This window comes from Aquarana catesbeiana, linkage group LG02 (assembly GCF_042186555.1).
Source record: "Aquarana catesbeiana isolate 2022-GZ linkage group LG02, ASM4218655v1, whole genome shotgun sequence".
NCBI classification, from domain to species: domain Eukaryota; kingdom Metazoa; phylum Chordata; class Amphibia; order Anura; family Ranidae; genus Aquarana; species Aquarana catesbeiana.
The window spans coordinates 530566906-530593749 of NC_133325.1; the positions used below are offsets into that span (position 1 = coordinate 530566906).

The 26844-nt window shown below is 44.9% G+C and overlaps 1 protein-coding gene across 7 annotated transcripts in view; it reads right to left on the reverse strand.

Moving 5' to 3' along the window:
- The window catches only part of ZC3H11A (zinc finger CCCH-type containing 11A), a 754301-nt gene that overhangs the window by 423527 nt on the left and 303930 nt on the right, over positions 1-26844 (reverse strand). For all 7 annotated transcript variants that reach the window (XM_073615852.1, XM_073615851.1, XM_073615846.1 and 4 more), the window contains one exon: positions 1857-1955. In XM_073615852.1, coding sequence (XP_073471953.1) covers positions 1857-1955 — 99 coding nt within the window. The remainder of the gene's footprint in view (positions 1-1856; positions 1956-26844) is intronic.

Sequence of the window (26844 nt, forward strand, 5' to 3'; positions counted from 1 at the left end):
CTGAGGAAGCAAATAATTTTGCAAAACATGTAGAGGATCACGTCCTGGACCTACATCTTTTGAGGCTCCACTCTACTGTGGGGTTCCTACTGTTTAGTCTGTATCACCCTTTTATAGTATGCAACCAATTTTTATATATTGCTTGTATTAATATGTATCATTTTTGTTCTTTATAATAAAATAATATTTTTTATACTTAATTGTCCATTCCCTGGGTACCGAGATAGTCCATTTCCCTTTTGTCATGGGGCATTTTTTGGAGTAGCTCCCGACATTCCCTATACCTTCATTACTTTAAGCTTAAGGATGATGGTACCCGCCGCTATGTTTATATACCATTTTAGATTAAGGCATCATTCTGCGGTCTGATAGTAATGGCCCAGATGAGGAAGACCCAGACCCCCCACTGTTTTATAGGCATATAACACTTGTTTCGAAAGCCTGTAACCCTTTCCACCCCACACATAGCATACAAGTTTAGACTATAAATTTAGATAAATCTGATTGTACGACTGCTATGGGTAGGGACAGAAAAGAATATAAAATAAGGGGAACAAGTGTAATTTTTATAGAATGGATCCTTCACAGCCAGGACAGTTCATGTCCCACCCATCCCTAAATATCCTCCTCCAGCTTCTTATATAAAAAGCAGGTAGTTAGCCTTATACATGAGTAATAGGGAGGACATCAGAGGAATCCCCAGATATGGGATATAATCCGACCTGCAGGGAAACCAAAATGCATCTTGTAGTCCAGCGATCAGCGACAAGGGGAGATTTTTATTCAAGGCAACCAATTTGTGTTAATTCACCTGGAGGCTAGAAAAGTGTAACAGACGGGTTAAGTTAGGAAGGGAGATTATTGGCGAGATAAGGAAGAGAAGCAAATCGGCAAATAACGCACACTTATGGATTTGTCCATCGCAATCTATGCCATATGAGGGGAGAGAGGGGCACCCCTGCCCAATATCTTTGACGACTGAAACAGGCTCGGAATGAAAGCCCTGGAGCCCTACCTTCACCAGGTTTGCATAGAGTGCTCGCAGGAAAGAAAAGTTAATTCTAAAACCCCATGCCTCCAGGAGCCCAAATAGGCCAAGAGACTGAGTCGAAGGCTTTTTGGAGATCAATGGACAAAAGCATGCCAGTTTGAGATTGACCCCCCCACCCCGACGGCAGTATAGAAATAATGGTCAACCACACGGCGTACTTTGTCAGCCCGTCTGCCCGGGATGAACCGTACTTGGCTTTTATGAATATAGGTGTTTATGAAGGACGCCAATTTTTCGCCAAGATTTTCATAAGTAGCATGAGGTCATTATTCATTAAAGTAATTGGCCTGTAGTTTTCAACCTCACCAGGTTTAGGGATCACGGAAATGAGCACGTATTCATGTCAGAGTCAAGTTTATGGCCCGCCCACAGGGATTTAAAGAACCTCTCCAGGTGAGAGGCCAAAATGTTAGCAAATTTTTGGCAATAGACTGCAGTAAACCTGTCTGGGCCAGGCGTCAAAACACGCTTCATCAGCTTAACAGCATGGAGGACTTCTTTATACCGTAATGGGTGACTCCATTTCCCTGTGCGCTGCGGCGATTTTCAGAGGCTTGACTGAAGGGAAAAAAAAAAAAAAAAAAAAGACATTGACTTGTCCGAATCAGCTGGGGAATAAAATCTATGGAATTCTGTTAGTGCCTTCTGTGGATCCTGGGTGTAGACTCCAGACGAGCAACGAATTTTAGGAGGTGGCGAAAAGCATACTTTAGGGCTGAGCTTTGCAGCTAACAGAGCCAATAGAACAACCATATAAATGAAAAAAAACAATGTTTGACAATAGGAAATTTATCACATCCCTTACCGTTCTTTGAGAACATGACAGTGCGAACAAGAGTTATGTTCTTCTCTATATTCACTGGATTTGAAGAGCATTCTTGAACGTTTAGTGTAGATATTACACCTGTGGTAGGTAAAGAGTAACAGTTAGTAAACGCTGCTTCAAAAGGTTAGTTTGTTACTTACATTAAAACCAAACCTAACCCATTATATATTATTCTCCTCCTCCCCCTTCCCTTTCATGATTATTTTATTTTTTATCGTAATACTTTTTTTTGTGCTAAAAGACAGCATTACCTGCTTTCTGGCCTAGGCTGGGCCTTACTGCCTCCTGGGATTGCCACATCCCACCTATCTCAGGAGGCAGTGTGTTACCAAGAGCTTGTGTGCCGCAAGACTCAGCAAAAGCGCAGACTCACCACAATTATGTTGCGCATCTACCGACACTTGGTACATGGTACATTGACACACTGCACATGCTCACAGATGCTGAGGCCACTACAGTGCACATATAGCAGAAACTGACAGCATTTGTGCGCATGAACAGAAATCCCCCATGCATAAGCAGATGCTCTATGGTAAAAAAAAGAGAAAAAATCACAGCGCTGTGCAAATAAGAATATATAGCAGCCAACACAGCTATAGACCAAAAGCAACAAACGTAGGAGATAAAGTGTAGCGCTATAAACCATGAAACAGACCATTAAATTAATAATGGAAAAATTAATCAAACACAAAAATAATCGTCCTGAATGTTCCCAACAGGAAAAAAAGAACGTTTTAGGCTTGTATAGATACAAGAAATATATATAGAGAATGACTCTAATATCAAAAATCACGAAAATTAAATACATATAAAAAACAAAGTGATGTGAAAATATGACACTCTGTGAACTCAAAATTAATCGTGCTAAAGTCCAAAAGATGTCAGCAGATGTGGAAAAGGAGTCCAGAAATCAAAGAGGGTAATCCCACAAATCCAGAAGCAATAGGCCAGACATGATTTGGAAAGAAATTGGAAAAGTAAGTAAGCCTTGTTTTCATCAAGTGACCGTGGCCGTGCAAGCAGGCGCACCTTTCCAACCAATTGGTTAAAGCCTCCTTATGAATATTGGTGACGGCTTACTTACTTAAGGACACCATTGAAGCAGTGCTAAGATGTCTATTTCAGGCGAGGAAACTAATTGCCCAGCGCTGGCAAGCACATAGCCCCCCCACTTGTGGAGAACTGGGTGGCGACTATCAATTTAATAGTAGGGAACAAGAGAGCGATTTTTATTAGACAAGGTAACTATAGAAAGTTCAAGAGAATGTGGAGACCCTGGCTGGATAAGTTGGGTTTGCCCTTATAGGGTGAGAGGGGTATATAGCATTCCCCCCTGCCCTCCTTTTGTTCTTTCCTTTTCTCTTTCCCCCTTTTTTTTTCCTCTCTCCCCCTCTCTCTTTCTATTGAGGATCTTACACGCCCCTATCTCTTCTTTTTTTTTTTAATAGGTTTATAGCCAATATAGCTGTTGCTATAGGTTATATGGTTGAAGACCAAGTGGTGCAGGGGTGGGTGGGGTGGTTAGGGGTGGAGAGCAAGGGAGTGGGTAGTTAAAGCAATAATAGAGTGTTACATTGCAGTATCTGATACCATAGTTTATGATGTTGTATCTTTTTAACATTGTTTTGTTATTTGTATAACAATATCTTAATGAATAAATAAAGAAAAAGTATTAAATCTAAAAAGGGACAGCCTAAGCTGCTGTTTAGGACCAGATAGTGAACTGTAGAATCAAAAAAGGGGGAAGGTACCATCCAATGGTGTCACAGAAGTTGCCGCCATCCCTAACATACAGAAAAAGGAAAAAACCCCTCAAAAAGTGGTGGGACTTTGAAGGCAACGGAATAAGAATAAAAAAACGGTTTTATTAATACAATTATACAAAATTATACATATCAAAAAGGATTTTGGCAGATACAGTTGTGTAAATCAGTTTAACAATAAAAACAATGTTATGCTGGTGAGCAAACCAAAGGTGTGTTCATGTAGTCTTCTACCTGAGCCTACGCGTTTCGGGACTACTGGGGTCCCTTCATCAGGGGCAAATGGTAAGCAGACTTTACACTAATGAAACATGAAATATCGTAGTTAGATACAATTGCATTGAACATGTTTACTGCATTTAACATCATTCTAGGATAAGAAAAAAAAAAAAAAAAAAAAAACACATACCCAAGCATGAACAGGACGAGAGGCCAACCGTCAGAACAACTCTCAGGGGCAAACACACACAGGGCGCCCGAAAACCAAAATTAGGAAACGGGCGTATCTCTGGCCCCGCCTTCTCCACACTGGTCCCAATGTACCACCTCGAGGGGGACAATGCTACCCCAGGGGGTCCCAGCGAGCGAAGAACCAGGGGGGGGAAGGAAGGGGGAAGAAGAAAAGATTGGGTATCTGAAAATACAAGAAGGAAGAAAAAAGGGCCTTATGTGCTAAAATGTTAAAAAAGGGGCTTATAGAATAGTTAAGTATACTTATGCTGCAGACGCATAGACAACATACGTCAAGGCAGCACATATCCATGTGTTAAAGATGTATAAAAACCGCACAGCATGCGGGTATGCATCAAAGCCAGGGGTGAGAAAGTAGTCTGAACATTCATGACTTACCCAAATAATGGTGTGTGAAGAATGTGGTGATTAGGAGTAAGTGGGTGTCCCCAATATGCGAATAGAGGGAGCAGATGTGCTTTAAGCGCAGAGTCGGCTGCAGTTATAATGGGAAGAAGCAACCTCATGCAGAGAAATCTATAGAAGGGGGTAAAAGAGAGGTATTAACTATATGTAATGCTGCCCAATGTGCAGGACCAGGGTATTCCCCAGGCAGGCACATGAAAAAGTAAACTCAAGTTGAAGGATATTTGCAAGGAAGTGGTCCTAGTAAAAAGTGCAAGGAAAGCCTTACCTGTGTCTCTAGTGTTGCGGTTATCGTTAAGGGCTTTCGGCCATCTCCCACCACAGCCGCCGAGTCGGACAGTGACACCGACACAAGCGTTGGGGGGTGGAGTATAAAAGGAGAAAGAGGGGGCGGGTGCGGCAATGATTGGCGTAGAATCCCGCCAATCATACCGCAACTCCAATCAGTGTGCAGATGCCAGGGAAATCCCACAGCGTCAAAGGACGCTGAGAAAGGGAAGCCATGGCAACCATCAGACGCTACTCGGAGTCATGCCGTTCACTGCTCCAATCAGGGTAAAGGTGCCGTGGAGTCAGCGTCAATCCAGCACGTGACGCTGAGGGGGAAAAAAATCCATGGCAACATAGAGACGCCACTTAGTCACACGCCGCCCGTCACTCCGATCAGGGTGCAGATGCCGCGGAAGTCCCGCAGCGCCAATCAATCCACGGGCGCTGAAAGGGGGATCCACGGCAACCCCAAGACACCGATCAGTACAGCGGGGGGCGGAGAAAAGAGGAGAGTAGCGAATCCTGTCAGCAGAAATAAAAATAGAAAACAACTGATATACGAGCAGAGTATGCACCGGATATAGTAATACAAACCATCTCAAAAGGGGAGGGTTGAAATGAAGCTGTATTGATGTATACAGGATAGGGAATGGGGTAGGAGAAAGGGGAAGTTTCTAAATTACCCTTGGGCAATCGTCACAGGGGCACCGCAGGGGCAGAGGGACCCTGGGCGAAAACTGCACGGCACCCCCCCACAGCGAACTGTGGGGAGGGGTCATGCAATAAACGCCCACCGACGCAGGAAAGGGCACCATGAACAGCAGGCACAGACTGGTAGCATGAGGCCGCCGGACACTCCGTGAGTGTGTTCCGGGTACCCATAAAGAGGCCCCCCGACGGACAGGGATTCCCGGGAGGCCCACGTGCGCCGGGCGGGACAAAGAGGGGCCAGAGCTGTGGTAAAAGATGTTTCCCAAGAATGGACGACAATGTGCCTCAAATGATGACACGCCTGTGTAAAAAAAAAAAAAAAACGCATACAGAAAGGCAACTAAGACGGGCATAACAGCATCAATACTTTATAAGTCTTTCTCGCAAACCCCCGAGGAGAAACCCTCTAGGAAAGGTCTAAAACTCAAATGGTCATTGAGGCCGGGGGGTGAGGTGGCAGCAAGGTCTGCAATCCAGCGGGCCTCCCGTTGCAGCAAGGCCTTGTTCCAATCTCCACCCCTCGGACTGGGGTGCACTCTGTCCAAGATTAGAAAGTAAATGTTAGGGAAATTACCATGATGCACATTCGCCACATGTCTCCCCAATGGGAGTTCAGGATTCGCTTTCCTCATGGCAGAAATGTGCCATGAGGCTCGCAAAGAGAATCTTTGTTTGGTCTTGCCTACATAGAATTGAAGACATTGGCAAACTAGAAGGTATATCACACCCTCTGTTTTACAGTTTGCAAAGTGGCGTGGTCTTTATGGATGTCCATTAGGGAGGATCACATGTTGTTGTGTGTTCATAAATCTACATGTGGAGCATCCTCCACATGTGAATGTTCCAAACCTCTTACAGGGGTCCCCGCGTGATTCACCAGCAAATTCACTGCGGACCAAGTGGTCACGCAGGGAACTGGTACGCCGGTAGGTGATTGCCGGCCGAGCGGGTAGGTATGGGCGTAGGGTATTGTCAGAGTGCAGAAGGTGCCAGTGTTTATTAAGAATAGACTTAATAGATTCGTGTTGGTTTGTAAACCGCATGATGATCCTAGTGGTTGAGTCCATAACAGTCTTTTTTTGAGGACCAAAAAGAAGTTCCCGTCGAGTGTGTCTATTAGCGCGTTTGAACGCTTTTTTCAAAAGCGTAGAGGAGTAGCCCCTCAGAAGCAGTCTGTCTCTGAGCGCGGCAGCTTCAGTCAAATAAGTCTGTTGGTCAGAGCAATTCCGTCTCAGCCTCAAGTATTGGCTGTAGGGGATCGCTCGGATTAGTGGTTGGGGGTGAGAACTGGAGGCATGTAAGATGGTATTGCCGGCGGTTGGTTTTCGGAAAAGGCTGCTGGAGAGCGTCCCTTCAGGATTCTTGCTGATGGTTGTATCCAAAAATGTGATATTTTGTGCACTGTGGGTCACAGTGAATTTTAAATTGAAGTTATTGAGCTGCATCATATGGATGCATTCATTTAGTTGATTTTCGGAGCCTTCCCACAACACCAAAATGTCGTCTATATAACGATACCATGCGACTATGTGTTGAGTATGCGATCTAAAGGCCTCATCGGAAAGGAAAGACTGCTCCCACTCCCCCAGGTACAGGTTTGCGTAGGACGGGGCACAGGAAGTCCCCATCGCCACGCCCTGTACCTGGAGGAAGTGGGAGCCATCAAAAGAAAAGACATTATGGTGAAGGATAAACTCCAGGGCCATAATGACAAATTCGCTGAGTTTTTTATCATCTCTGTGAGTTTGGGTAATGAAGTGTCTGACCACGGTCAGCCCTAAATGATGGGGAATAGAGCTATAAAGGGCCTCGACATCAATAGCTACCAGTAGTGACTGTGCTGAGACATGTAGGCCTTCCAAAGATTGTAAAAGATGGATAGTATCGCGCACATATGAGGGCAGGTTTTCAACGAATGGTTTAAGATGAGAGTCTACAAAGAGGCTCAGATGTTCCGTAATGGCCCCGTTGCCGGAGACTATGGGTCTACCTGGTGGTGTTATACAGTTTTTATGAACTTTGGGTAGACAGTAAAAGGTTGGAATTTTTGGAAATTTTATTCGTAGAAATTCCCAAGTGTCCTGATTGATGATACCCTGTGAAAAGGCACCATCAACCAGGGCATAAAATTGAATCTCAAATTTGGCGATGCTGGATCTGGGTATAGGCCTATACCAGTCCCGATTGGACAATACTTTCTGGCACATGTTTTTATATTGCTCGTTCGACATGATCACAATATTGCCGCCCTTGTCCGAGGGCTTAATGACTAGGGAGTGGCATTTTTTAAGAGTATTTAGGGCGAGCATTTCGGAAGGGGATGTGTTCCCGATCCTTTTGTGTATTTTAATTTTTTGAATTTCAGATGTGACCATAGTAACGAAAGACGACAAATTGGGGTTGGAGCTCAGGGAAGGGAATTTATCCGATTTGTTCTTGAGCTTATTATTAGCATAAGATGGAGTGGTTAGTTGAGTGGGTGTGTCAGAAAGGAGAGAGTCTAAGTCGATTGTGTTGATCAAGTCAGGGGAGTCCTCGTTCTCCAGCAGCGACAAGAGGACCTCTAAGTCTTTGTCATGTTGTTCATTGATGGTTTCGGGTTTGGTTTTGGCCTTGGAATACATGCTCTTTAATAACAACTTGCGGGCAAACAAATTTAGGTCTTTAATAACTTCAAAAGTATCAAGATTAGAGCTGGGACAGAAACTTAAACCCTTTGACAATAGAGATTTCTCTTCATCAGATAGCGTATAGTCAGATAAGTTGATGATATTTCTATCATCAACATTGGTGATATTGGATTCTGTACTTTTTAAGTTTTTAATTTGGGAATGGCGCCCTGAGGAAAAAATCGGCTTTGTCCCACCTCCCTTTTGGATACTGAGCTCGCATTTGATTGCGAAAGTTGAACAGTCGTAAGTGAGGAGGGGGCAATATTACTGCTCGGGGTTCCTGTAGGGGGATGGGGGTCCTCACTGCATGCGCCGTTATTGCCCGATATTAGTGAAGTAGATGGGGCAATATCGGCGGGATGATCAGGAATGTGTTTCTTGTGTGCATTCCCCCCTTCCCCGGATAGGGGGCGTTTGGGTTTGTTATGCCTATTCCTATTTCGATTGCGAGAAGAGGAGGAAGCAGAAGCGGAGGAATTGATAGAGGAGTCTGATCCTCTTTCCAAAGTAGATTTAGTTAGACCTCTATTTTTGGAATTAGAGGTATGATTGTTTTGAGTCCACTTGTATGCTCTCCCTTCCTGAAAGGATAATTTGTCACGCCAGAACTTTTTATCTTTTTTGCGGAGAGTTTCAGTGGTAACTTGATCCAAATGAATCTTAATTCTTTCCTCATGTTCCTTTAATGAGGGAAGACTTTTGAAAGATTGTCCGGCGGCCTCATGCTACCGGTCTGTGCCTGCTGTTCATGGTGCCCTTTCCTGCGTCGGTGGGCGTTTATTGCATGACCCCTCCCCACAGTTCGCTGTGGGGGGGTGCCGTGCAGTTTTCGCCCAGGGTCCCTCTGCCCCTGCGGTGCCCCTGTGACGATTGCCCAAGGGTAATTTAGAAACTACCCCTTTCTCCTACCCCATTCTCTATCCTGTATACATCAATACAGCTTCATTTCAACCCTCCCCTTTTGAGGTGGTTTGTATTACTATATCCGGTGCATACTCTGCTCGTATATCAGTTGCTTTCTATTTTTATTTCTGCTGACAGGATTCGCTACTCTCCTCTTTTCTCCGCCCCCCGCTGTACTGATCGGTGTCTTGGGGTTGCCGTGGATCCCCCTTTCAGCGCCCGTGGATTGATTGGCGCTGCGGGATTTCCGCGGCACCTGCACCCTGATCGGAGTGACGGGCGGCGTGTGACTAAGTGGCGTCTCTATGTTGCCATGGATTTTTTTCCCCCTCAGCGTCACGTGCTGGATTGACGCTGACTCCACGGCACCTTTACCCTGATTGGAGCAGTGAACGGCATGACTCCGAGTAGCGTCTGATGGTTGCCATGGCTTCCCTTTCTCAGCGTCCTTTGACGCTGTGGGATTTCCCTGGCATCTGCACACTGATTGGAGTTGCGGTATGATTGGCGGGATTCTACGCCAATCATTGCCGCACCCGCCCCCTCTTTCTCCTTTTATACTCCACCCCCCAACGCTTGTGTCGGTGTCACTGTCCGACTCGGCGGCTGTGGTGGGAGATGGCCGAAAGCCCTTAACGATAACCGCAACACTAGAGACACAGGTAAGGCTTTCCTTGCACTTTTTACTAGGACCACTTCCTTGCAAATATCCTTCAACTTGAGTTTACTTTTTCATGTGCCTGCCTGGGGAATACCCTGGTCCTGCACATTGGGCAGCATTACATATAGTTAATACCTCTCTTTTACCCCCTTCTATAGATTTCTCTGCATGAGGTTGCTTCTTCCCATTATAACTGCAGCCGACTCTGCGCTTAAAGCACATCTGCTCCCTCTATTCACATATTGGGGACACCCACTTACTCCTAATCACCACATTCTTCACACACCATTATTTGGGTAAGTCATGAATGTTCAGACTACTTTCTCACCCCTGGCTTTGATGCATACCCGCATGCTGTGCGGTTTTTATGCATCTTTAACACATGGATATGTGCTGCCTTGACGTATGTTGTCTATGCGTCTGCAGCATAAGTATACTTAACTATTCTATAAGCCCCTTTAACATTTTAGCACATAAGGCCCTTTTTTCTTCCTTCTTGTATTTTCAGATACCCAATCTTTTCTTCTTCCCCCTTCCTTCCCCCCCCTGGTTCTTCGCTCGCTGGGACCCCCTGGGGTAGCATTGTCCCCCTCGAGGTGGTACATTGGGACCAGTGTGGAGAAGGCGGGGCCAGAGATACGCCCGTTTCCTAATTTTGGTTTTCGGGCGCCCTGTGTGTGTTTGCCCCTGAGAGTTGTTCTGACGGTTGGCCTCTCGTCCTGTTCATGCTTGGGTATGTGGTTTTTTTTTTTTTTTTTTCTTATCCTAGAATGATGTTAAATGCAGTAAACATGTTCAATGCAATTGTATCTAACTACGATATTTCATGTTTCATTAGTGTAAAGTCTGCTTACCATTTGCCCCTGATGAAGGGACCCCAGTAGTCCCGAAACGCGTAGGCTCAGGTAGAAGACTACATGAACACACCTTTGGTTCGCTCACCAGCATAACATTGTTTTTATTGTTAAACTGATTTACACGACTGTATCTGCCAAAATCCTTTTTGATATGTATAATTTTGTATAATTGTATTAATAAAACCGTTTTTTTATTCTTATTCCGTTGCCTTCAAAGTCCCACCACTTTTTGAGGGGTTTTTTCCTTTTTCAGATAGTGAACTGTAGGATTCAAACTAGGAATAATTTTTCAATGGTGTTAAAACTACAGGCAAAGAACGGAGCAACTTAACTTTGGCATCTATCTACATCACCCAGTTCAACCCCCAGCAGTTATCTCAATCATGTTTCTAATTTCTATTTTTTTTTTTCTGATTATTCCCCCCCCCCCGAAAAAGGGGGACAACCTCTGAAATGCATTGGCTGTTTTTATGTTCCAAGGTTTTAGTGATAAAAACATTTCTTTGCTCAACCAAAAAAGGTCTTTTGACAACTTTGACATCTAACATAGTTGTTACACTTGTGAACCAAGCAAAATCTTTGAATAAAAAAGCATCTATACTTACACCTTAACAGTGGCCCACTTCTTCAAACGCTGCTGTTTTGCTGCTCCCTGGCCAATAGGGATGAGCAGAACACCCCCCCGGTTCGGTTCTCACCAGAACCTGCGAACGGACCGAAAATTCACGCAAACTTTAGAACCCCATTGAAGTCTATGGGACTCGAAGGTTCGAAATCAAAAGTGCTAATTTTAAAGGCTAATTTGCATGGTATTGTCCTAAAAAGGGTTTGGGGACCCAGATCCTGCCCCAGGGAGCATGTATCAACGCAAAAAAAAGTTTTAAAAAACAGCAGGTTTTTTTTTCGGGAGCAGTGATTTTAATGATGCTTAAAGTGAAAAAAAAAGTGAAATATTCCTTTAAAATATCGTACCTGGTGTCTATAGAGACAATCTCTGTCCCAGTGTGGCTCATGTCCCCCAAGCACACCAGCTTAAGCACCGCATGGCATCTTTTGGCCTGCGTATTTGCGTAGCCCCCTCTTTGTTCTTTGGTGTGGGTCTTTTAGGTACGCTTGCCAACGAACTGCATGGCAGGTCAACATATGTCTGGTCAAGCATGTGGTGCGGGTGATGTTTTGGCCACGCAAGATACGCTTGAGACATATGTTGCAAATAGCAGCGGTGGGATCTGATGCACACACCAATGAACTTTTGGAATAACGCGCAGAGACAGCAGCGCACTGTACATGTGGAGCTCTGCGGTGTGATGCAGTCGATGTGCTGCCCTTAAGCTGGCCCCTGGAGGGCATCCTGCCTCATTGGTGATGTGCCTCCTCCTCTCTCCTATCAGGCACCCACGTGGAGTCAGTGACCTCATCATCCCCTCCCTCCTCATCACTAGAGCAAAGCTGGCAGTATGCTGCAGCTGGGGGAACATGACTGCCAGATTGCTGTCCTTCTTGGGCACCCCCTCTTGTCTGGGCTCACGTTACTGCCTTCCTCTAGCTGAGTACCATTATCAGAGTCTTCAAAACGCTGGACATCCTCCTGGAGCATGTACCAAACACTGTGGTCAAACAGTTCGGGGGACTCCTCAGGAGGAAATGGTGGGGCTAGGGAAGGAGTGACTGATGCCATTGATCCGATGGAAGAGGCCGCATTGGCAGCTGCTTTGCCAGACAACATACCCTGAGCCTGGGTGAGAGGATGAGAATGATGAGGATGGCTTGGTCATCCACTCTACCAAGTCTTCTGCATGTTGCGGCTCCACACGGCCAGCTGCCGAAAAAAAGGACAAGCGTGTCCCACGGCCACGTGCTGATGGGATGCACTGTGTCCACGACCAGCACTGTTGCCTCTAGACACAGAGCATTCTTGCCCTCTTTTATTGGCTTGTGACTGTCTGCCTCTCCTTGTTGACCTTCCAGACATACTAATTGCCTGCACTGCAGTGAGATGTAGCTGCACAAAACTGGGATGTATATATATACTGATTATACCGCAGCTAGCAGAATGCCTGCCTGTGCTATTAATAGGATCAGAAGAAGCACACAAGCACTTGTCTTCAGGTAGCTATACTGTAGGTGCAACTGTGCAGGGTACACAGTACACTAACTGTAAATACTGTAAAAACACCTGCCTGTATATTAGGAAGAGAACAGGAACGGATCTAGCTAAACTGAATACAGAGTGTGTGTATATATATATATATATATATATATATATATATATATATATATATATATACACATACATATACATACATACATATACACATACACATACACACACACACACACAATACACTAAGTGCAGCTAACTGACTTGACCTGCCTACTCTTTAAATTACTCTACTTAAATTAAATGACACTGTCTCTCTGTCTATCTATCTCTCTCCGCCGCCGCAACACACTACACAAGGCTGCCATGCAGGCGGCCTTATACAGTGTGGGGCGTGTACTAAGCCCCCTGAGCCATAATTGGACAAATCCACCCTGGCTTTGGCCAATTACGGCTCTCTGTACACACGGCGCTGTGATTGGCCAAGCATGCGGGTCATAGTGCATGCTTGGCCAATCATCAGCCAGCAATGCACTGCGATGCCGCAGTGAATTATGGGCCGTGACACGCCACTCGAATTTGGCGCAAACAGCCCATATCTTTCTCAATTCGACGAACGGTCGAACAGGCGATGTTCGGGTCAAACATGGGTTCGACTCGAACTCGAAGTTCATCCCTACTGGCCAAATACCTGCTTCCCCCACCGCATGCTGTGCACCCACCCACTCATACCTCCTTTAACAGCATACAAGACAGTGAGAGGAGTACAGTACAAGACATGGGAATCAATTCATAGACCACGAAACAGATTCAAAGTTACCAAGAAATTGAGGGGTGGTAAACAATACCGCTAGACATCAGCAACAGGCCGACAGGGAAAGACAAGCTCTGGTGAACAGACTCACACAAATTGGTAACAGTATAATAAACACGCTGCTAGAGCAGGCGACAGTGAATACTCAGTCCCCAAGTTAATGGTTTGGGAGAAACGTGAAACAGAATGCAAGTAGTGTCTTTACTCCAAAGAGGAGAAAAGATGGGAAAATGGGCTCAGGCAGGGAAGGAGGGACTGGTATGCAATAGAATTGCTGTAAAAAGGCAGCAAATGACCACCCATTCAGGTGGAAGCAGATGGAGGAAACCTCAGGGTCCTTCCAGTAAGAATTCAGAGAAAAAGGGAGCCATAGCAAACAGCCATATGTCATGCATGACCCCAAACCCTAAAGAGGAAGTAAACTTTCTCTACTGACTTTTACCTATAGCTAAGCCTATAATAAGGCTTAGTTATAGGTAGTGTAAATATCTCCTAAACATGCACCGTTTAGATGTTTACATTACATGCAAAAAACAAGCTAGAAGAGGCTCTGGAACAAGACAAAAGAAAAGAGAACGGCGCCCTCTAAATGCAGCGTGTTTTACAATAAGTTTAATGTAAAAAAAACTCTCACATGGGAGCCCGAGGAAGGAGCACGCATGCCCGGAATGCAAAGCACCGCCCACGACCCTGTTCCCGGATGTGACAACATCACAACACCACAGAGCATCCACGATCTACATCCCAGCCTCCCAGAAGCGCTGTGTGCATACAGTACGACTGGACAGCTACAGGACTGAGGATCGCTTTCACCAGCCCATGAACCTTATACCATTCGGGGATCATGCGGATGAACCATTGTATTCTTATAACGCTGGAATATTACTGCCCCCATGTGAGTGTTTTTATCCATTTACATTAAACTTATTGTAAAACAGGCTGCATTTAGGGGGCGCCGGTCTCTTTTCTTTTGTCTTTTACATTACATGCAGCCAGTGACATGACTGGCGCATGCGCTCTGAATGAAGGGCCACCTGTGCCGTTCCTTCTGAGCCTTGTGCCAGTGGCTCCTGCGGGCATGCGCGGGAGTGACGTCATTGACCAGACACAGAGCTGGAGCCCGCGAACCTGGAAGCGAGACAGGTGAAGATGAAAGCGACTGCATCGCAGACATCGTGGCTTTGGAACAGCTTTGTTTCAAGGTAAGTTTCACATAATGTGCTAGTATGCGATGCTAAGAGGAACGAAAGCAAACTGTTGTGTTGTCCAGTAGAAGATGGTGGGCAAAGAATAAAAGTTCTCCAAAGACATTGAGAAGCATCATGGAAGCAAGGAGGAAGCCAGTTTCTAGACTACCATACCATGCTCCCAAGTGGAACAAGAAGAAAGAATCCAAGGTAAAGTATTGCTAATTGTGAAAACAGAAGTAGGATCTGTTCTTATAAGAATCCCCCAGATGGGGAACCCCTTATTTGGAAAGACGGGGCTCAGCTTAGCCACTAGGTCCTGCAGGAGTCTGAGCAGGTGACAAAAAAAAAAAGCGCTTTTCAGTAGAAAGTTGCACAGGAGGTGCAAGGTCCTAGGAGATAGGGACAGGATGTACAAGGTTGGCCAGGACTCATAGGGTCCTAATTCAAATGCCGTAAACAAGGCCAGGTCAAAGAATGTGCAGTATTTTGGACAAGTAGGGAACCCCACATGAGGTTCCCTATCAGACCAGTTTGTGAAACCCTCTTACCATTGAATACAGAGCACCAGAAACAAACTTTCCTGAATGAAGATTAAAGAGGGGCATTCAATGCAAGCGATGAAATGTGCCAACGTAGGGAATACCTGGGAAGTAGGGATATCAGGAATTAAACTGTAAAGGCTGCTGTGTAGTCATAGGCGAAGGCAGAAGGCCGAGCAGGGCAGGCAAGTGCCAAAGCTCCTATAGACCACAGGTGGAGAGGAGAGGGAACTACCCAACACCCAGGGAGATGGTAACCTTTCCCAACACAAAATTGGCTATAACGTTTTCCGGTACCAAGAACAAGACCTAGGGAAGGAAAGGTAGGATAAGGGCTCTAACCCAGAAGCGGGCAAGTTGGAAATCTACAGTCATAGAAAGGGTAGGAAAGGGGAATCAGAGCTCAGGACATGGCCCAAGGGCTAAAACCAGGGACGACATGCCACAGAAAAACAGAGTAGCAGGGTTTCTAGATTGTGGACCTAGCCAAGTACAGGCAATTAGGAACCTGGAACATGAGAGCAATAAACTATCCCTGGGCTGTCTTCAAAGGAGAACCCACAATATACATATAAAATAATTAAGAAAAATTAAAAAAAAAAATAAAACGTCCCATATGCAACTAAATGGCAATGAGGAGAGGGACAAAAAAAATAAATAATTGGGCTTACCTGTAAATTCCATATCTTGGACTACAGTACAGGACAAAGGCATCTTATTCATACACCACGAGTTATGAGCTCATACCATCAGGCTATTGGACACTGGCAGGCTTTTGAGGCCATGTTCCCCTGGTGTGCCTTACTTATAACCCTACCCTACTCTGAGTCCTCAGTTTTGACAAAGAATCCTGGTAAACTTGTGGCTCTCTATCAATTTAAAACTGTCCTGTCCTTTTGGGACCTAGATACACAGGGCCAGTCCCCGTTAAAAGAAGGATTAATACAGTGGCCTATGAGCTAGAACTCCCAAAATATTTCTGAATCCATCTAGTATTTTTGTGTTCCTGTTTAAACCTTACTTGCCTAATCCATTCTCTGATCAAGATTCTGGGCCTCTCAAAACTGGCAGTTGATGGTAAAAAGGAATTTATGGTGGAGGCTATTCTAGATTGTAGGAAATGTAAAAGAAGAATTCAACAATTGATCAAGTGGAAAGAATCTCGATCAGAAGAAAATTCATGGCAGCCAGGAGGCAAATGTTCACATCAAGACTGGTGTGTGAATCGTTCCGGTGCACTCATCCTGAGAAAGCAGTTTAGATGGGCATCTAGAGGCTGCCCTTAAGGAGGGGTCAATGTCAGAAACATGGTGCCAGCCATCAGGCTAAGATGTGCTGTTTGGCTATTGCTCATCTACGTATGCATAGGTGTGCACATTCTTATAAGCATATAAGACTTGAGATTGTACATTTGCCCACACTTATGAGCATGCATGTACAAGCACATACGTCCACTGTCGACAAGCAGCCTATTTAAACCTAAACGCTGCACTAGTTCTTTGCTATATGGTCTTCAGCCCTGTTCCTGTGATCCAGCCCCAATGCGCATCTGTAATCCGGACCACCCTTGCCTGCTTATGTTTGTTGCCTGCCTTCGCCAACGACCCCGGCCTGGACTACTGACCACATTTCTGCCTAGCAATTTTGTACCTTTGCTGCCCAATGGTTGCAGACTTCTGCCTGTTCTTGTGTCTGATTCTGTATGTGTCCTGGCATCTGTCCATTTGGCTGTCACTTAACCAGTTGTGGGACCTGACTCCAACTGAACTAGGTGCGTCCACAGTGCCATTAACTGTACCCATTAGATACCAGCCCTCCCAAGTTCCTGCTCAGTGTCCACACCTTGGCACTTGTGCCTTAATTTCACCCCTGCAGTCCCTTTTTCAACAGCCGAGGGTGCTCGGACAGTAACTGTGCAAGAGGCCATTCTTGTCATCTCAAGCTCTGCATACAGAGCAAGCAAAAGTGCTAAGATCTTTTTGAACACCCTGAAGACAGGCCGAAAAGCAATACAAGAAATTGGGAGTGGTAGTATATCACTGCAAACCATAGAAATCAATAATGAGGTGGGTAAATGAGAATATGGAGCTAGGCATATTGAATTTTCATGGATGCTGTGTGTTAATGGCATCTCAGAGAGGCAATTACTAACCTTGCGGATTCTATACTAAATTTTAGAATGTGAAAGAATTTGTTGAGGACGTAATGTGGTAACGTGAAAAAGGTTTGGGTAGAATCCCTTGAACTTGTCCTGTGGAGGTAATGGTACCATAACTCTCTGGGACAAAAGGTGGTTCCAGTCCTTTTGCAAAATTTGACTATCCTTGAACAGCTTTCGGTTGATTTGAAAGAAGAAAACATGATGTGTTGTAGTTTTGAACCATCTTGTAACCTTTTGAAAACACAGAATCCTCTAGAACCAGCATAATCGGGGTCAGACTTCAGTTGAGAAATGGGAGTAGGAGAATAGGTGGGGCGCTTCTGAACAAAGATGGCTGGATTAAGGTTATACATTTTCTGAGGAATTGTGACATGGATGCAGGAAAATCTGCTTTTTTTTTTAAATAACCACTTGTGGCATGCCTGAAATAAAGCTAGATTTAGATGCTGAGACCAGTGTTAAAACTGGGTCCTGCTCTGATGCAGGGGACACATCATTCTGAAGCAGTGTTGTGCAAGCTTTCAAGCACAGAATGTTTAGCATTGGCTCCCTTTTGCCTGGGCTCCACAAATTGCTACAAGTGAGGGTATTCCCCATGAGGTACTTAAAGAGTAGTGTGTGTAAACATGTCCAGACGTAGTACACAATAACTCATGTGTAGATCATCATGAAAAAAATCCACATGACAGTAGGAAGCTCTTGAGTATAAGGGCTCTAGGCAGAAGTGGCGTTAGACCGTGCCACCATGGTGTGATGTAACACCTGGTCATTCACAGACTGAGCAACAAGTGGCTGAATTCTAGTGCCAAGTTTGAAAAACTTGCACTGTGAAGTGAAAGAATCTCAAACATAGTCCTGTTTTACACAGTAATGGTCAGAAATACAGTGTGACCCTGTCTTAACTGTCCACAATGCTAGATTGCACATTAAGTCCCAGGCTTCACCATTTACAGTGGGCATACCCCAAAGGGGTTTTCAGGGACTGGGTTCCCTGAAGACCTGTATAGCTCAACATGTTGAAGGATCTAGTTTACAAAACAACGTTACAGGCTGTCCACACAATGTGTGGTCTGGCTATGGCTCCCAAGCTTGCCGAAGTTGCATTGCTCTAGATGTACTGTTTCTGCATAGGTATTAGAAGACAGTGAGGGTTGACTGACGAATCATAAAACAGTAAAGAAAAAAATAAACTAGAGGAGAAGCAGGGAAGGAGAAGAGGTCCATTACCTATACACACTAGAAAAAAAACAAAAAAACTAAGGACTAACAGCTTGGGGTAGGGTTATAGGGGTGGCATGTCCTCTTACCTGAAGATACAAGCCTATAACCCATGGTGTAGAAATAAGCTGTACAACATATATTTGCGCTAACCCAAATCAAACATTATTAAGAAGGTGCTGTTGCTTAAAAGTAGCCTGAAGATAGAGAATATAAATAGATCTATCTCTCATATATATATATATATATATATATATATATATATATATATATATATATATATATATAGCTTTTTTTTTAGCGGGAACGCCGGGGAACGCAGTTCCGGCACCTCCTGGACTGACTGTATGTAATGGCAAGGGGTGTGCTGCAGGGTATTGATGCTCACTGCTGGGGGATCTATTCTAGCTGGAGGGGATCTATGTTTGCAGGAGGGTCTATTGTTGCTGGTGGGGGACCTTTTGTTACTGGGGGTGGGTCTTATGTTGCTGGGGGTCAATTGTTGCTGAAGGAGATCTACTGTTGGGGGAAGGGTCTATTGTTGATGGTTGCCAGAGTGTCTATTAATGCTGGCTGTGCGGAGATCTGTTGATGCTGCCTGGAGTCTGTTGTTGCTGGGGGGGGGTGGATTTTGTTGTGGGTGGTACATTGTTGTTAGGGGGATCTATTGTTGCTGGTTGAATGGGATCTATTTTACTGCTTTTCCTGATATCATTACCGAATTCCATACAAATTACTTAGCACCACAAAACGATACTTGGTTCTGTAATGTCTAAAATGGGCAGTACCGGGAGGTGGGTAGGGGATGGAACCAAGAGACGGTGCTCGGAGGTGGCTGGGGGCGGGGTGACTCGAAAAAGGGGAGTTCCTGCACCTATTGTTAGAGAAAAAAAGCCCTGTATATATATACACACACACACACAGTTGTGCTCATAAGTTTACATACCCTGGCAGAATTTATGATTTCTTGGCCATTTTTCAGAAATATGAATGACAACAGACTTTTTTCACTAATGATTAGTGTTTGGCTGAAGCAATTTATCAATAAACTGTGTTTACTCTTTTTAAATCATAATGGCACCAGAAACTACCCAAATTACCCTGATCAAAAGTTTACATACCCCAGTTCCTAATAGCGTGTATTGCCCCCTTTAACATCAATGACAGTTTGAAGTCTTTTGTGGTATTTGTGGATGAGGCTCTTTATTTTCTCAGATGGTAAAGCTGCCCATTCCTCTTGGCAAAAAGCCTCCAGTCCCTGTAAATTCTTGGGCTGTCTTGCATGAACTGCACTTTTGAAATCTCCCCAGAGTGGCTCAATGATATTGAAGTCAGGAGACAGATGGCCACTCAGGAACCTTCACTTTATTCTGCTGTAACCAATGACAGGTTGACTTGGCCTTGTGTTTTGGATCATTGCCATGTTGGAATGTCCAAGTACGTCCCATGTGCAGCTTCCTGGCTGATGAATACAAACGTTCGTCCAGTATTTTTTGATAACATACTGCATTCATCTTGCCATCAATTTTGACCAAATTTTCTGTGCCTTTGTAGCTCACACATCCCCAAAATATCAGCGATCCACTTTCGTACCTTTCATCATAGGCCTTGTTGACTCCTCTCCAAATGTAGCGTTTATGGTTGTGTGATAGATTTATTAACCACTTAAGGACCAGCCTCGTTTTGGATTTTAGGTGTTTACATGTTTAAAACAGGTTTTTTTGCTAGACAATTACTTAGAACCCCCAAACATTATATATGTTTTTTTTTCTAACACCCTAGAGAATAAAATGGCGGTCATTGCAATACTTTTTTTTTTTTGCACCGTATTTGTGCAGCGGTCTTATAAGCGCGCTTTTTTGGAAAAAATTCACTTTTTTGAATAAAAAAATAAGACAACAGTAAAGTTAGCCCAATTTTTTTTATGTTGTGAAATATAATGTTACGCCAAGTAAATTGATACCCAACATGTCACACTTCAAAATTGCACCCGCTCGTGGAATGGTGTCAAACTTTTACCCTCAAAAGTCTCCATAGGCGACGTTTAAAAAATTCTACAGGTTGCATGTTTTGTGTTACAGATCATGACAGAGTGACTAACTTTCCTAGGTTACAGGAGGCCGTGCCACATCCAATAAAGCATAAAAAACAAAGAAAGGGGTTCCCCGGCACTTGCATACAAATAATATATAGTAGAAGAGTACAGACTTGTGTAGAGAATAAAAAAGTATTTTTATTTATTTAAAGAATCTCATATTTTAAAAGAAAACATTGTGGACATTCTGAACAACAAAAACATATTACATGATCAACATAGTTCAAATAAGATAATAACCAGTGATATTGTATATAAGAACTTTTTTCAAGCCCGACGCGTTTCAGGGTACAAAATATTTCAATCCTTCTTCAGGGTCATGACAGAAAAGAGGAATTCATCTGGAATGTTTTGTTGGTTACTCTGAGGGAGAAGTTAAAGACCACATGGAAGAGCAAGACGTGCTAAATGGGATGATGGTTGGGTATGTTTTTGTGGGTGCAAATGCTGTTCCTTAGATACTGCAATTATCGTTGGGTGTCAATTGACAGTAGTTCCCCACAGGGAGGTATGTAGTTTCACCTACCCTTGTCCCTCCCGGACGCGTGCAGGCCAAAGCAGTATACTGGGGCTACAAGAGGTGACCCTTAGTTAGCCAAACACGCATCCCAGCATCCGGTCAGTAGAACGCCTAGTAGAAAACGGGGATACTGGGGTTATGGCAGCTAGCTGCTGCCATAACAACGGTATCCCCCTTCAAAGTTTGGATGTACATCGGCGTGTGGTGGTCTGGAAGTGGTTAACCACTTGCCGACCGCCTAACGCAGATATACTGCGGCAGAATGGCACGGGCAGGCAGAATCACGTACCCGTACGTGATCTGCCTCCCGCGGGCGGGGGGTCCGATCAGACCCCCCCCCCCCGGTGCCAGCGGCGGTCGGCTTGTGGCTGGTGATAGGCGATGAGAGGCGAGGGGGAGACCATCCGATCGTGGCCCCCCCCTCGCGATCGCTCCCAGCCAATGGGAATCCTCCTCTGCCTGTGTGTAGTTTCACACAGGCAGAGGATGTGATGTCATCTCTCCTCGGCTTTGGCAGTTTCCGTTCCAGCGCCGAGGAGAGAAGACATGTAAGTGCACAACACTACACACAACACAGTAGAACATGCCAGGCATACTTTACACCCCCGATCCCCCCCGATCACCCCCCAATCACCCCCCCCGTCACAAACTGACACCAAGCAGTATTTTTTTTTTTTTTTCTGATTACTGCATGGTGTCAGTTTGTGACAGTTACAGTGTTAGGGCAGTGAGTGTTACCCCCTTTAGGTCTAGGATACCCCCTAACCCCCCATAATAAAGTTTTAACCCCTTGATCACCCCGTCACCAGTGTCACTAAGCGATCATTTTTCTGATCGCTGTATTAGTGTCGCTGGTGACGCTAGTTAGGGAGGTAAATATTTAGGTTCGCTGTCAGCGTTTTATAGCGTCAGGGACCCCCATATACTATCTAATAAATGTTTTAACCCCTTGATTGCCCCTAGTTAACCCTTTCACCACTGATCACCGTATAAGTGTTACGGGTGACCCTGGTTAGTTCGTTTATTTTTTATAGTGTCAGGGCACCCGCCGTTTATTACCGAATAAAGGTTTAGCCCCCTGATCGCCCGGGGGTGATATGCATCGCCCCAGGCAGCGTCAGATTAGCGCCAGTACCGCTAACACCCACGCACGCAGCATACGCCTCCCTTAGTGGTATAGTATCTGTACGGATCAATATCTGATCCGATCAGATCTATACTAGCGTCCCCAGCAGTTTAGGGTTCCCAAAAACGCAGTGTTATCGGGATCAGCCCAGATACCCGCTAGCACCTGCGTTTTTCCCCTCTGCCCGGCCCAGCCCAGCCCACCCAAGCACAGTATCGATCGATCAATGTCACTTACAAAACACTGAACGCATAACTGCAGCATTCGCAGAGTCAGGCCTGATCCCTGCGATCGCTAACAGTTTTCTTGGTAGCGTTTTGGTGAACTGGCAAGCACCAGCCCCAGGCAGCGTCAGGTTAGCGCCAGTACCGCTAACACCCACGCACGCACCGTACACCTCCCTTAGTGGTATAGTATCTGAACGGATCAATATCTGATCCGATCAGATCTATACTAGCGTCCCCAGCAGTTTAGGGTTCCCAAACACACAGTGTTAGCGGGATCAGCCCAGATACCTGTTAGCACCTGCGTTTTGCCCCTCCGCCCGGCCCAGCCCACCCAAGTGCAGTATCGATCGATCACTGTCACTTACAGAACACTAAACGCATAACTGCAGCGTTCGCAGAGTCAGGCCTGATCCCTGCGATCGCTAACAGTTTTTTTGGTAGCGTTTTGGTGAACTGGCAAGCACCAGCCCCAGGCAGCGTCAGTTTAGCGCCAGTACCGCTAACACCCACGCACGCAGCATACACCTCCCTTAGTGGTATAGTATCTGAACGGATCAATATCTGATCCGATCAGATCTATACTAGCGTCCCCAGCAGTTTAGGGTTCCCAAAAATGCAGTGTTAGCGGGATCAGCCCAGATACCTGCTAGCACCTGCGTTTTGCCCCTCCGCCCGGCCCAGCCCACCCAAGTGCAGTATCGATCGATCACTGTCACTTACAGAACACTAAACGCATAACTGCAGCGTTCGCAGAGTCAGGCCTGATCCCTGCGATCGCTAACAGTTTTTTTTTGTAGCGTTTTGGTGAACTGGCAAGCACCAGCGGCCTGGTACACCCCGGTCGTAGTCAAACCAGCACTGCAGTAACACTTGGTGACGTGGCGAGTCCCATAAGTGCAGTTCAAGCTGGTGAGGTGGCAAGCACAAGTAGTGTCCCGCTGCCACCAATAAGAAGACAAACACAGGCCCGTCGTGCCCATAGTGCCCTTCCTGCTGCATTCACCAATCCTAATTGGGAACCCACCGCTTCTGCAGCGCCCGTACTTCCCCCATTCACATCCCCAACCAAATGCAGTCGGCTGCACGAGAGGCATTTTTATTGTCCTCCCGAGTATCCCTACCCAGCGAACCCCCCCAAAAAAGATGTTGTGTCTGCAGCAAGCGCGGATATAGGCGTGACGCCCGCTATTATTGTCCTTCCTGTCCTGACAATCCTGGTCTTTGCATTGGTGAATGTTTTGAATGCTACCATTCACTAGTTGAGTATTAGCGTAGGGTACAGCACTGCACAGACTAGGCACACTTTCACAGGGTCTCCCAAGATGCCATCGCATTTTGAGAGACCCGAACCTGGAACCGGTTACAGTTATAAAAGTCAGTTACAAAAAAATAGTGTAAAAAAAAAAAAAAAAACACATACAAAAATATAAAATAAAAAAAATAGTTGTCGTTTTATTGTTCTCTCTCTCTCTATTCTCTCTCTATTGTTCTGCTCTTTTTTACTGTATTCTATTCTGCAATGTTTTACTGTTATTATGTTTTATCATGTTTGTTTTTCAGGTATGCAATTTTTTATATTTTACCGTTTACTGTGCTTTATTGTTAACCATTTTTTTGTCTTCAGGTACGCCATTCACGACTTTGAGTGGTTATACCAGAATGATGCCTGCAGGTTTAGGTATCATCTTGGTATCATTCTTTTCAGCCAGCGGTCGGCTTTCATGTAAAAGCAATCCTAGCGGCTAATTAGCCTCTAGACTGCTTTTACAAGCAGTGGGAGGGAATGCCCCCCCCCCAACGTCTTACGTGTTTTTCTGTGGCTCTCCTGTCTCAACAGGGAACCTGAAAATGCAGCCGGTGATTCAGCCAGATGACCATAGAGCTGATCAGAGACCAGAGTGGCTCCAAACATCTCTATGGCCTAAGAAACCGGAAGCTACGAGCATTTTATGACTTAGATTTCGCCGGACGTAAACAGCGCCATTGGGAAATTGGGAAAGCATTTTATCACACCGATCTTCGTGTGGTCAGATGCTTTGAGGGCAGAGGAGAAATCTAGGGTCTAATAGACCCCAATTTTTTCAAAAAAGAGTACCTGTCACTACCGATTGCTATGATAGGGGATATTTACATTCCCTGAGATAACAATAAAAATGATTTAAAAAAAAAAAAAAATGAAAGGAACAGTTTAAAAATAAGATAAAAAAAAATAATAATAATAAAGAAAAAAAAAAAAAAAAAAAAAAAAAGCACCCCTGTCCCCCCTGCTCTCGCGCTAAGGCGAACGCAAGCGTCGGTCTGGCGTCAAATGTAAACAGCAATTGCACCATGTATGTGAGGTATCACCGCGAACGTCAGATCGAGGGCAGTAATTTTAGCAGTAGACCTCCTCTGTAAATCTAAAGTGGTAACCTGTAAAGGCTTTTAAAGGCTTTTAAAAATGTATTTAGTTTGTCGCCACTGCACGTTTGTGCGCAATTTTAAAGCATGTCATGTTTGGTATCCATGTACTCGGCCTAAGATCATCTTTTTTATTTCATCAAACATTTGGGCAATATAGTGTGTTTTAGTGCATTAAAATTTAAAAAAGTGTGTTTTTTCCCCAAAAAATGCGTTTGAAAAATCGCTGCGCAAATACTGTGTGAAAAAAAAAAAATGAAACACCCACCATTTTAATCTGTAGGGCATTTGCTTTAAAAAAATATATAATGTTTGGGGGTTCAAAGTAATTTTCTTGCAAAAAAAAATTATTTTTTTATGTAATCAAAAAGTGTCAGAAAGGGCTTTGTCTTCAAGTGGTTAGAAGAGTGGGTGATGTGTGACATAAGCTTCTAAATGTTGTGCATAAAATGCCAGGACAGTTCAAAACCCCCCCAAATGACCCCATTTTGGAAAGTAGACACCCCAAGCTATTTGCTGAGAGGCATGTCGAGTCCATGGAATATTTTATATTGTGACACAAGTTGCGGGAAAGAGACAATTTTTTATTTTTTTTATTTTTTTTTGCGCAAAGTTGTCACTAAATGATATAGTGCTCAAACATGCCATGGGGATATGTGAAATTACACACCAAAATACATTCTGTTGCTTCTCCTGAGTATGGGGATACCACATGTGTGAGACTTTTTGGGAGCCTAGCCGCGTACGGGACCCCGAAAACCAAGCACTGCCTTCAGGCTTTCTAAGGCCGTAAATTTTTGATTTCACTCTTCACTGCCTATCACAGTTTCGTAGGCCATGGAATGCCCAGGGGGCAAAAAACCCCCCCAAATGACCCCATTTTGGAAAGTAGACACCCCAAGCTATTTGATGAGAGGTATAGTGAGTATTTTGCAGACCTCACTTTTTGTCACAAAGTTTTTGAAAATTGAAAAAAGAAAAAAAAAGAGCCAGAGAGCCTGAGTGATCGGCTGTTTGATTACTCGGTTCTCAGTCTTAGAGCCAGCGGCGGACAGATGCAGCATCTACCTAGGTGAGCATATCATAAAATAAAATTCCCATACTTTTTTTTTTTAAATACCCGACATCTCCTCTCTCATGCTATTTGGTCCACATGACGACAATTAGGCCTCATTCAGATGGAGAATATGCGTCCATGCCCAGTGTGATGGCCGTGTACCGCATGAGGATGCATGGTGCCCTGTGCAGGCAGTCCAGTGAAAGTCAATTGGGACACAGAAGCTGCATGGATATAGTCGAATGTCAAAATTTGACATGCAGACAGGAAGGAATGCATGTATCCAAACGCACAGTGTCTGCATTTGGATCTGTGCACCCACTTCTATAGGTGAATCTCTGTGGTGGATGCAAATGCAGCAAAAAGTGGCACAGCATACAGGACTTGTCTCAGCGTCTGTCTGAATGAGCCTTTAGGGGAATTTATCAAAACTACAGCCAGTAGCGGCTCGTCCATTAGGGGTACCGCCACCCCCTATATGAGTAATGGATAGATTCATGCATTGCATAAATCTATCTATGGCCGCCCCCCATTCATCCATCTGGCCCCTTTCAGGTCACCGAGCGCATGAATTACAGCGTCCAGGGTTTTTTTTTTTTTTTTAAGCAGCTGACTATAGGCTCTAATAGGCTTTAAAATAAGGTGGGCTTGGGACACTTAGGACGTGTCCGGAGCCCATCCAGGTGTGTTGCCACAGCGAATGAACATTCACTGTGGCAACACTGATCCTCCTCCCAGCCAATCGGGACCGATAACCGTCACCCGATTGGCTAAAAAGACAGGTGATCCTGTTGGACGCCTAGGAG